At 35.2% G+C, this 13,186-nt stretch overlaps 1 protein-coding gene across 9 annotated transcripts in view; it reads left to right on the forward strand.

Moving 5' to 3' along the window:
• The window catches only part of LOC104972343 (E3 ubiquitin-protein ligase TRIM38-like), a 182,372-nt gene that overhangs the window by 9,192 nt on the left and 159,994 nt on the right, over positions 1–13,186 (forward strand). For 8 of the 9 annotated variants that reach the window (XR_009492558.1, XM_059880610.1, XM_059880614.1 and 5 more), the window contains 6 exons: positions 1,814–1,834; positions 4,537–4,554; positions 6,644–6,661; positions 9,268–9,288; positions 10,889–10,906; positions 11,862–11,927. Coding sequence is in view for 8 of the 9 variants with exons in the window: in XM_059880610.1 (XP_059736593.1) it covers positions 1,814–1,834; positions 4,537–4,554; positions 6,644–6,661; positions 9,268–9,288; positions 10,889–10,906; positions 11,862–11,927 (162 nt within the window). In the remaining variant the exon portion in view is untranslated. The remainder of the gene's footprint in view (positions 1–1,813; positions 1,835–4,536; positions 4,555–6,643; positions 6,662–9,267; positions 9,289–10,888; positions 10,907–11,861; positions 11,928–13,186) is intronic. The other variant, XM_059880611.1, reaches the window with a different exon arrangement.

Genomic DNA, 13,186 nt, shown 5'->3' on the forward strand with positions numbered 1-13,186 from the left:
CAGTAGTATGGACATCTTAGCAGTATTATTACTTATAATCCAAGAACATGGAATATCTTTCCATTTCTTTGAATCATTTTCAATCAGAAATATAATTTTTACTGTTTAATGTGTTTTGGGTAATGATGTATTACAATTGCATTTTAGATTTCAATGGAATTCATTTCAAAAATTCATCTATTTAATGAGCACATGACTACTGTTACAGATAGTTTAAAGATATAAACTTTGAAATAGACAATTCTATCCTTTTAGCTTCCCTGGTGAAAGACAGGGAAACTATTTTTTTTTAAATAGTAATAAACTATTTTTTAAAATAAACTATTTTAAAAAATGATAATAAACTCTTATTTTATCTTACAAATGGAATCAGTTTAGTTCAGTTCAGTCATTCAGTGTTGTCTGACTCTGCGACCCTGTGGACTGCAGCACACCAGGCATCCCTGTCCATCACCAAATCCCAGAGCTTACTCAGACTCACATCCATTGAGTCCTGATGCTATCCAACCATCTCATACTCTGTCATCCCCTTCTCCTCCCGCCTGCAATCTTTCCCAGCATCAAGGTCTCCTCCAGTGAGTCAGTTCTTCGTATCAGGTGGCCAAAGGATTGGAGTTTCAGCTTCAATCAGTCATTCCAATGAATATTCAGGACTGATTTCCTTTAGGTTTGACTGGTTGGATCTCCTTGCTGTCCAAGAGACTCTCAAGAGTCTTTTCCAACACTACAGTTCAAAAGCATCAATTCTTTGGTGCTAAGCTTTCTTTATAGTTCAACTCTCACATCCATACATGACTACTAGAAAAACCATAGCTTTGACTAGACGGAATTTTGTTGGCAAAGTAATGTCTCTGCTTTTTGATATGCTATCTCTGTTGGTCAGGGCTTTTCTTCCAAGGAACAAGCATCTTTTAGTTTCATGACTGCAGTCATCATCTGCAGTGAATTTGGATCCCAAGAAAATAAAGTCTCTCATTGTTTCCATTGCTTCCCCATCTATTTGTCATGAAGGGATGGGACTGGATGCTATGGTCTTAGTCTTCCAATGTTGAATTTTAAGCCAACTTTTTCACTCTCCTCTTTCACTTTCATCAAGAAGCTCTTTAGTTCTTCACTTTCTCCATAAGGGTGGTATCATCTGCATATCTGATATTATTGATATTTCTCCCAGCAATCTTGATTCCAGCTTGTGCTTCCTCCAGCCCAGCATTTCTCATGATGTACTCTGCATATAAGTTAAATAAGCAGGGTGACAATATGCAGCCTGGACATACTCCTTTTCTGATTTGGAACCAGTCTGTTGTTTCATGTCCAGTTCTTACTGTTGCTTCTTGACCTGCATACAGATTTCTCAGGAGGCAGGTCAGGTGGTCTGGTATGCCCATTTCTTTAAGAATTTTCCACATTAAGATGGGCACCATAAAGGGCAGAAATGGTATGGACCTAACAGAAGCACAAACTGAATAATGAACATGTAATTCATGTCAAAAGAGACTATGAACTATTTTAAAAGATTACTTCTAGAATTAAAATTCCTAAAATTCTTTCTCGATATAGGAAAATGACTTTCTTTATGCCCCTCTCAATTTCTAGAACATATCCTTGAGCAAAGTGAGGGTTTGGTCATTCTGAATGTGTTAAATGTGCATGTGTGCCCCTTTTATATTTATGTTCCATATGTGTCTTACTGTTCTGTATTTGTATGAATTAGACTAAGAATAACTTTGATTTTTACAAACAATATTTAAAATAAAGTGAATTCTCTCTTTTTAAAAAAAAATAATTACATAGATCTTCTCATTTTATTTTTCAGGGGATCTTCGAAAAATATTTGGTAAATATTTCTGACACTGTCTACCTCATAAACCTATAAATAATTGTAATGTTGTCTGCCTTTCTCTTTATATTTCATTCATTGACTCATTTTTCTCCCTTCATTTACCAATATTTTATATATACTACAACCACTGTAATTTTTTCTATTTGTTTTATGTAATTCCACCTCTCCCCATTCCTTGGTTTCATTGGAGACCTTATATTTCTGTAAACATTAGCTTTAAAAATATTCATATGTCTACAGGAACTTGTTGATTTGATTTTGATTTTTGTAAAATTGAGGTATGTTAGGCTGATCAACACATCACTTCCATCCTGTGTATGTTCTCATGCAAATAACCACTGATGTAGAATTTCTATGACCTGTCAAGTTCAAGAGACAATATCCACACAATTGATACTGACCCAAAATTTAAGTGAAAAGAAAACTCCGAATTTGCTAAGTAAAGCTTCTCCACCTTCTGCTCCTCCAAAGACTATAAATTCTTATGTCATTCATTGGTCAAGTGTGAGCTCTAAGCTAACTCTCCAATAAACCTTGATCTTATTAACCATTTGTTCTGAGGTTAATTAATGTTTTACCTAATATTTTGTTTTCTTCCAAAATTGCTAGTTTTTGAAAACTGCATTTTTTCTTAACTTGTTTAAGAATTTCCCAGAAGGAAATTAAAGAGCCTTAAAGAAGGCTCATTTCATAACATATTTCTCATTAATGAAATGTTGTGTTAGTGAAAAGAATAGTGATTTTTCCTTGGAAACTTTTAAAAGAGTTTTTCAGAAAATGTGAATTTGTATAATAAGCTTTTACCACCTGTATTCTCTTGATATTTTTCATTTACATTTTTGTTTCAGTGAAATTGAACTTAACAAGATACCTCTTTATATTTTGTAGGAGGCTAAAAGTGCCTAATTCTCCATTAACCCATGTGTAGAGAAGGGTCCCTTTATTGTTCGTTTCCTCATCACTTTTAAAATATATCTCCAGTATGTCTGTTAATGGTATTAATATATATATATATATATATTATTTTTATATAGTTAGAAGGACCAACACAATGACAAAGACTGATGTTGCTTAACCTGAAGGAACTCCTAATCTGTCTCTTCTTATTGAGCTCTTTCCCATTGTATATCCATTTGGGAAATGAGTGTATGAAGTTTAAATTGCATGACTTCTCATTAGTGAGATGGACATGAACCATATGGTTTGGATTCTCATACATGTCTTTCAGTTTGAATTGAAGAAAAACCAAAGAAGCATTAAAAAAAATATTTGACCTCCTCCTTCTCTTTCTGCCATTTTCTTCTTATTTTAAATGTATAGTTATTTCCTTTATTATATTCCATTAATAAATTGAAGATGGAAAAAGGCATGTCTCACAGCATATTTCACTGTGAACCTAAGCGAACTCTCATTGTTTCTCATAACTTTGTCTTCAGCACTGAATTATCATCTTCCTCAACACCATCGTGCATGTGACTCACATCATGCATGTGCATATGGTTTCTCTTGTGATTGTCTTTCCAAAGAAGCCTGCCTTCTGCCTTTGTTATTCAATTTCCCTCATTACTACGTCTGTAATTTCTTTTCTCGATAAAATCTAGGCAGACGTTTCCTTTGGGTTAACTAAATTTTAGCAGTTATACATTTCAAAAGTCTGCATTTTCAAGATTCTGAAGTACAAATTTTTTCCAATATATGCTCAGTCATTTGCTTTACAACAGTTTACTGTCATTTAGTACTTAAATCCCTTCTTTTGATTCCATTAAGAAGTACTTCACTTAGATATTATTTAAAATAGAAATTCCTATTATGAAAGTTTATGTATTCATCAGTTGATAAAAATGTGAATAGAATTATCCAGGAAAGAACTCCTGCATTTCCTTTGCAACACTGGCCAAAGATGTTAAGTCAATATTCGTGTTTTCAAAGGCATCTTAGGTATTATAATAATGAAGTGGACACCCTCTACTATGTAACAACCAAAATAATTTACTATTACTAATAACCCTAATGGATAAATAATTAATAAAATAAATAATATACTTAATAAATAATTAATAAATCTAATATTTCTAATACCAAATCACTTGTTATGACAAAATAGCAAAAAAGCTAAATAATATATATATATATATGTATAATTTTATTTAGGTAGATTTTGGCTGTGCTGGATCTTCATCATTGTGCAGGCTTTTTTGTAGTTGTAGAGAGCAGAGCCTACTCTCCACTTGTGGTGTGTGGGTTTTTCATTGCATTGACTTGTCTCTGTTGCAGGCAGAATACAAGGTCTAGAGTGTGCAAGCTTCAGTAGTTGTGGCACGTGGGCTCAGTAGTTGTGGTTCCCGAATTCCAGAGCACAGGCTTAATAGTTGTGACACATGGGCTTAGCTGCTCTGTGGTATCTGGGATCTTCCTGGGCCAGGGATCGAACACATGTCTCCTGCATTGGCAGGTAGATTCTTTACCATGAAGGCACTAGGTACTAGGGATGCCCAACAATATTATTCAAATATAAACTTCAAAACTGTTGTTTTAATAGTTTTTTCTTAAGATTTTTTTTTGACTCCTATTCCTTTATTGACAATGTGAGATGTCATCCCCTATGTGTGTGGTGTCTGTCTGTGTATCTGCATAAATTTTGTTTCTTGGTTTTCCATTTTCATGATATTGACCTTAAACTTCTCATTTTTTTTAAGAACCTCAGAAAACAAACAGTAAGTATTTTAAAAACTCATTATTCATAAATCCCTATTACATGACTGAATTGCTTGCACCCTTATCTTTCCAGACGTAATGATTTTCCTTGTCTTGCCCTTCTCCTGGATGTGTACCTTTACAGATTTTATTTATAGACTTCCCCACAAAAAGTTCTCTCCATTTATTTTCTCAACCTAGAATATATTTCAATTTCTTTATTGTTATTCTGTATTATTCATTTCCTATTAATGTTGTCTTTATTTTTTCTATTTGTTTGGTGGTTTGTTATAAGGCTCACTGAAAGTTGATGAGATAAAGAGCATTAAGTTAGGAGTTCACTTTGTGTGTCTCCCAGGACACCTCCCTAGATAGCACCTCTATCACATTCCAATTTCACCAATCCACATTTAAGCAAATGAGACTTTCCCAAATCTGCAGAGTTGAGAGAAACTGCCTACAGAGTGCAGGTGCTGTGTCCCTTCAAAGCCTGTGTGTATTCTGATATTCTTCCTTCATCCATAAACTTGAGGCACATTCTTCCACTGAGCTTGAGTATCTTATCCAAACTCTCCTGAATTTAAGATTTCCAATATTATATTTGTATCTCAGGAAATGCTCACTTGTTTGTATTCTCTTTCAAGTCTCAATTTTTGATGTAAAAGATAATGAAACCATTGTCATGGGAAGTCACTGATAATTTTTTTTTTCTAAAAGTGGATAAAATTTTAATAATTCTGGTATCCTTTAAAGACAGTTTTCAGTGACAATTTTTATTTCAAAGGAAATTCAACTCAGTAATATCAAATAAATGTATTTGACAGGAGTTAAATGACTACTCTTACAGGTAAATTTGTGGACAGAGGGACCCGGTCCCGCCTCATGTCTTTTCAAGTACCTCTCTTACAAATGAGTTTTCTTTGTTGTCTGCATGTTCTTAAAAAGGACAATGGAGTAAGGCATTATTGAAATGACTTTTATCACTGAGGGCAAGCTATGCTTTCTCTTTCCATGGTGTCATTTCCAATCTTATTCTTTTTGGAACCCGAGCGTATATGGAAGTGCAACATGAAAAAAGTGAAAAGTGAAAGTGTTAGTCACTCATCATGGCCTGCTCTTTGTGACCCCATGGACTGTAGCCCAGCAGACTCCTCTGTCCATGGAATTCTCCAGGCAAGAATACTGAAGTGGATAACTGTTCCCTTCTCCAGGGGATCTTACCGACCAGGGATGGAACATAGGTCACTTGCATTGCAGGCAGATTCTTTACCATCTGAACCACCAAGAAAGACTGTATTTCCCTCTAAGTGGTGAAATGGGCTTTGAATCTCATGATTCCGATTTTCAGAAATGAGTATTGTTTAGGCCCCACAGAAAACGACGGCAGTGTTTGAAAAATTAGTCCTCCTCCGTTCCTGACATGTTACTTCTTTTGGGGTGAATTTTGTATTTGTCTTTTGACTGTCAGTAACTGTTAGGCAATAAAAGGGAAGATCTTGTTAATGTATTGGGTACATTACTTTCTAATGTACTACACCTGGGTGTTGAGTCATAGTTTCCTCTGTCATTGAACGTTTGTCTTCAATGCTCAATCATTATCTTCCTCAAAGTCAGGATACTAATATTCTTCTATAATCTGTCTCATCTTTTTGTCTTTTCAATGGTTGTGTGATGTATTCATTTGTCACTCAATTTCCCACATTCTGTGATTTGTCCTGGTGCAATCTCTCTTAGGTATAGCAGTAACGAAGTTGACTGCATCTATGTAGTAAAAGCACAGGTGTTTATTAGAGCTAGTAAGCCAAATAATAACACGAGTAGTGCATTCAATATAGGTAAAGAACATTCCTTTAACTGAAAACTTTAGAATTATTGTTTAAAATTTTTCACAATTAATACAATACTTTTATGTTTTATACTTATTTCCCTTTGGAGAATCTTAACCAAGTGAGCTCTAAGCCAGTGTGTGTGTGTGTGTGTGTGTGTGTGTGTGTGTGTATCTGCATTTGGATACTTAAAATTTAAATATGACTTTTATAATATATTTTGTTTCTTGGTATACCATTTCCATGATATTGCCCTTAAATTTCCCATTTTATCTTTCTAAAGGACCCCAGAGGAAAAATGGTAAGTATCCTAAAACTTATTTCTCACAAACTTCATTTACATGAGTGATTTCTTGAGGCCTGACATTCCCACTCTCATAATCCACATGCTTTCTTTGTATTGTCCTATTGTTGAATGTCTACCTTTACCTCTCCAATGTTACTTAGAGATTTCCCCATAGAGAGTTCACTTCATTAATTTCCCCTTCAAAATTCTATTTCAATTCCTTTTCCATTCTATATCATTTCATTTCTATTTAATTTTTATCTACTTTTAGCAATTTGCTATAGGCTTACTTAAAAGTTAACGAGATAAAGGATATCAAGTTGAAAGGAAGTGGACTCCATCTTGTTTATCTGCCAGGATGCATCTCAGTTCCCATAGCTCGAGCCCACACATAGGTCAATGAGATTTCCTGAAGCCTGCAGAGATCAGAGAAGATTGCTAACAGGCTGATGAAGTTTGCCTATTCATTGTCCCTTCAATGCCTATATAAATTCTGCTTTCATTTCTTGATCCATAAACAACACTCATTCTTCCACTGTGCCTGAATACATTTCCAAGTATAATAATATTTCCAATGTTATTCTTGCAATTTTTTCTACAAACAATAGTACTCTCTTCCTTTCTATTTGTTTGTTGCTTTACATTTTGAATGACACTTTAATGGTCTTAGTAACCTGAATTCTGTTTAGTGTTTTGAGAAGAAATATACATCCTAGGAAATATCCAGTTTTTACATTCTTCTCTTGGTTCTCAATGTGAGAGCCTAAGAAACTATTGCCCTAGTAAGTTGCCAAATATTTTTTTTCCTGCAGCATGATATAATCCTTAAAATATTAACATCTTTTAATGGAAGTTTTTAGTGACTTTATTATTTCAAAGATAATTTAATTCAGATCTGTATCAAAATTATGTATGTTGTAGTCTTGACATGCAGGCTTACTTGCCGGCTCAGTGGTAAAGAGTTTGCCTGCCAATGCAGGAGATGCAGGTCCAGTCCCTGGGTCAGGAAGACACCCTGGAGAAGAAAACGGCAACCCACTCCAGTAATTTTGCCTGGGAAATCCCATGGACAGAGGAACCTGGTACAATTGTCCATGGGGTCACAAATGAGTTGGACACAACTTAGTGATTAAATAACAATGAAGCTTCACTTAACTTCTTCTACAAGTGAATTGTGGACAGATGAATATCTTTACTCTGTTCTTCAATATCCTTTTCCTGGTCTTTAATATCCTTTTCAAGTACCTCTCTTATAGTTCAGTTTCTCTTTTCATTGAATTTTGGAAAAGGAGGTTGACCCAATGCAAGATCGATGAATGTAACGACATTTATTTCAGACAGAGGGTTGACCACCCCCCACTTTGTGGTGTCATTTTTCATTCTTATTCATTTGGAAACCAGGCATTTATAAAAGTACAAGGACATCATCCCCTAATTGGTGAGATGTTCTTTGAAACTCATGGTTAAAAGCTCAGAAGTGTGTATCAGTTAAGAACACAAAGTAAACCAAGGCTGTGTCTTAAAATTTTGTCCTCCCTTCCTGTCATGTTACTTCATTTTGTGAATTGCCTATTAGTTCCTTTGACTTTGTTAGTAAATGTTAGGTGAAAAAAGGCAAATTTCATTAATGTATTTCCCTGTGGATCTAGACATGGTTTCATCTGTTATTGTACCTTTGTCATAAGTGCTCAATCTCCATCTTCTTCCAAGTCAATATGCACACATTCTTGTATGATTTTGTCTCACCTTTCTGTCTTTATAATGTATGTTTGCTATATGGACTATTTTTTTTTCAGTTTTCCCTATTTATAATTCTGTGATTTGTCTTGTTGTTTCAAAATCTGCGAGCATGTACTTCCTGTCTGGTTAATGGTAGTGATCACTTATCTGGGAATTATTGTCATTTTCAGTGTGGCTGTTATGTAATGCATTAATCTAAGTCACTCTCATATCCTGTAATTTATAACTTGCTTCACTGATATTGATTATTTTATGTTTCTTACATCACTGAATTTAAATCAAATGTGTATCATTTAGTAGAAGGTCAGAACAGAAACCACATAAGGCAAGTAGGTATGTTCACTGGTGACATAAGTGTGAATAGAGACACCCAGTAAATTCTGGAAGAATTTTTTTCCAATCTTGCAATTAAATATTTGTATCTAGTTTATTGACAAAAGCTACTGTGACCTCTCGACATGTATGCTAGCATCCAAAAAACTTATATCTCACAAACTGAAAATGAACATCTAACTAAAGTCAAAAGTGATTATAAGCTTTTTTAAAAGGTAAATTTCAAAAACAACATTCCTGAAATTATCTCTCAGTATTCGTAAATGACTCAGATTATGCCACTCTCTATTTCTGGAATATGTTGAGCAAAAGAGAGGGTTTGGTCACTGAGAATGTGTGAGCTTCTTTGTATATGTGTGTGTTTGTGTGTGCATGTGTGTGAGTATATGCTTATGCTCCTGAGTGTATATGTATATTCCATATGTGTTTTCCTGTTTTGTGTGGGTGTGAATAATGGAAAATATATTTATAACTTCAAAAGAGTCCATAAGATTAATTTATCTTTGTTTCTTTTCATATTTGCCTGGACTCTTCATTTTATTTTTTAGATGATCATGGAAAAACATTTGGTAAGTGTTTCTAACATCCTTTGCCCCAACACCCTTTAAATGATTGCTCATAATTCCCTGCCTTTCTTACCATGCTCATCTTTCCCCTCTCCCATCTCCAACCTTTTGGATATGGACTACCCCCATATTAATTCCTTTTATCTCTTTTCCCTAATTCCATCCCTTCTCATTACTTGCTTTTTTCAATGTATCTTTTCTTCTCTCTAAACATTAGGTATTTTTTCTTTTCTTCCTTTTCTGTCTCCAGAGAATTGACTAGCTTTGGTATATTTGTAGAGATAAGTGATATCAGGTTGATCACTACATTCTTTCAATTCTAAATAAATTTTCCTACATGTGACCACAGATGTAGAATCTCCGTGACATTTCAAACTCAAGGGATAATAGCTATGTGACTAACTCTGAGCCAAAACTTAAGTGAGCAGATAACTCCATATTTGCTGAGCAAATTTTGTCTACCTTCTGCTCTTTAAAAGACTAGAGTTTCAGATGTCATTCCTTGGCCAATGTGAGCTCTAAGCCTAAACTCACATTCACACTGACCACACGACCTAATTGTTCTTGATATAGATGTGTTCTACCAAATATTGTATGTTTTTTTAATAATTTCTAAATTATTAGGTCTGCAAACTGAACATTTTCTCATTGTGTTTATGATAATGTCACCTGTTAACAAAAGGTCACCTAATACCGTATCACTCAATAATGAAATGTTATGTTAATGAATTGAGAAGCAACTTTCCTTAGAAATTTAAAAGAGTTTTTCATAAAACATTAAGTCAAAGCCTAAAGTTTTGCCTCAGGTTTCCACTTGATATTTTCATTTACATTTTGTTTCAGGGGAAATAGAACTTTCCAAACTATCTCTTTACAGTTGTAGCAGGACAGAAGTGGTTCATACTACAATAACCATATGTATAGTAATGTCTGGTTTTATGTTAAGAAAAGCACATGTTTCAAAGGTAAACTTCATAAGTATCATTTCAATGCTTTTACCCCATTAAGACACAACTTTTCCTGCTTAACTCTGTAATCTTCTGGAAGAATAGTCCCTTGCCAAAATGGCTTTTTATCCACACTGTGTATTTGGTTTTGAGTTTTTTTGTTTTTTGGTTTTTTTTTTTTTTTTTTGCATTCAGATCAAAATGAATTTAAATATGAATTTTATAATACAGTTTCTTTCATAGTGTTCCATTCCCATGATCAGATCAGATCAGTCGCTCAGTCGTGTCCGACTCTTTGCGACCCCATGAATCGCAGCACGCCAGGCCTCCCTGTCCATCACCAACTCCCGGAGCTCACTCAGACTCACGTCCATTGAGTCAGTGATGCCATCCAGCCATCTCATCCTCTGTCGTCCCCTTCTCCTCCTGCCCCCAATCCCTCCCAGCATCAGAGTCTTTTCCAATGAGTCAACTCTTCGCGTGAGGTGGCCAAAGTACTGGAGTTTCAGCTTTAGCATCATTCCTTCCAAAGAAATCCCAGGGCTGATCTCCTTCAGAATGGACTGGTTGGATCTCCTTGCAGTCCAAGGGACTCTCAAGAGTCTTCTCCAATTCCCATGATACTGACCTTAAAATTTCACTTTATTTTTCTATAGAAGTTCGTGATCAAGATGGTAAGTATTCTGAAACTTCTCAAAAACCTCTCTAACATGACTGATTTCTTGAGGCCCCATCTCTTAATCCAGATGCTTTCCATTGTGTTGTGCTTGTCCTGGATGCCTGACTTTGTGTCTCCCAGTTGAATTATAGGCTTCCCCAGACAGTCTCTCTATTCAGTCCTTCATTCTATATTCCAATCTGTATCCTTCTTTCCTGTAAACATTAGCTTGTTCCTGTTGTCCAGACATGTTATAGGCTCATTATAAAGAGTATGTGATGAAGGATATTATGTTAAAAGGCACTGAATTCCATTCTGCTTATCTCCAAGGACACATCCATTGTTAGGACCTCTGTAAAATGCCTGTATCTAGGGCTCATGTTTATTGTGACAAGACTTCCCTAAACCTGCAGAGATAGAGAAGATGCCTAATGTGCTCAGTGAAGTTTGCCTCTCATTGTCCTTCAAAGCACATAAGCATTCTGCTTTATTTCTTGATCCATGAGTTTGACACTCATTCTTCCACTATGCCCAAATATATTACCCTAGGCTTCCCAGATAAAGAAATATTTCAGAAGTTATTCTTGGAATCAGTTCAGTTCAGTTGCTCAGTCATGTCTGACTCTTTGCGACCCCATGAATCACAGCACGCCTCCTTGTCCATCACCAACTCTGGGGTTCACTCAAACTCATGTCCATCGAGTTGGTGATGCCATCCAGCCATCTCATCCTCTGTCGCCCCCTTATCCTCCTGCCCCCAATCCCTCCCAGTATCAGGGTCTTTTCCAATGAGTTAACTCTTCGTATGAGTTGGCCAAAGTATTGGAGTTTCAGCTTCAGCATCAGTCCTTTCAATGAACACCCAGGACTGATTTCCTTTAGAATGGATTGGTTAGATCTCCTTGGAATAATTTCTTGCAAAAGTGATATTTCTTGCTCCACTGGCATTGAATGTTTTATTTTTCTTACAGGCACTGGATATAAATCACATGTGCTTCATTCAGGTGTGGATCAAAATAGAAACGTCCCAAATCAAGGTGATGTATTCATTGGTTGACATATATGTGAATAGAGGCACATAGTTAATAATGAAGAGTAATCTCTAGAATGCTTGATCTTATTATCCAGTTGTTTCCAGGTATACAAATGCTTTATCTAATGAGGAGGCCCCATAGTATTGTGCAGCCTCTTTTAACTCAAAATTTCTATTGGTTCAAAACACAAATTTAAAAGATTTATTCAGAAAACACTAATTCAAACACTAAATGTTTATCTCCTTTATTCTCTTGATGTTTTTCACTTACATCTTTTGTTTCAGAGGAAATAGAACTTAGCAGTATAGTAGAAAGCTAAAACTGGTTGCTGATCCATTAGTCCATGTGTACAAAAGTCCATTTATATTTCCTTATCACCTTTTAAATATGTTGCTTGTCTATCAGTTCACACTAATTTTCTATACTGAGAAAGGCAGAACTGCCAACACAAACGCAAGCATCTGATACTATTAAAGAGAACTCACAATTTAACTCCCCTGATGGGGCCATTTCCAACCTTGCATAATGGAATATGTGAAATGAAAATGGGTACTTCTCATTAGTATGGTGGACTTTGAAACTTTTGGCTTTAATTCCAATAAATGGTGGTCCATTTGAACTGAAAAGCAAACAAAGGAAGTGTTTCCAATTTCTGACCTGGTCCTTTCCTGACGTTGTCCTCAGATTTGAATGAATTGGATTGCTTTTCTTTTGTTGACAATAGTGTGAAGAAGGAAAACGCATGACTCAAAATGTTTTTCACTATGAACCTACATGTGGTTTCATCTGTGTTTTTATACCTTTTTCTCCAACAATCAATTTCCATGTTCCCAAGCACCATCAAACAAATAACTTACAAGATATGTCTTTTTATTTAGTCTCCCCAAATTTTGTTTGTCTTCTGCATTTGGCATTCCATTTTCCCCATTAGTACTTCTGTGATTTTCTCATTTTGATACAAACTAGGCAGACATTTCTTTTGTGTCAACTAAAGGTTAGTATTGGTATATTTCAAAGATTTACCAGTTTTAGGCTTCTGAAGTGTGAGTTTTCTCCAACATATGCTCAGTCTTTTGATGTACAAACCCTTTCACCATCATTTAGTATTTGCATACCTTTTCTGCATGTATCTTTTTTATACATGAAAGACCTGCCTCACTTAGGCTTTAGCTAAAATAGAAATTTGCATTACAGTAGTTTAAATATTCATTTATTGACAAACATGTGAGTAGAATCATCTAGGCTACAAACCCATTATTTCT

This window comes from Bos taurus, chromosome 23 (genome assembly GCF_002263795.3).
Source record: "Bos taurus isolate L1 Dominette 01449 registration number 42190680 breed Hereford chromosome 23, ARS-UCD2.0, whole genome shotgun sequence".
NCBI lineage: Eukaryota > Metazoa > Chordata > Mammalia > Artiodactyla > Bovidae > Bos > Bos taurus.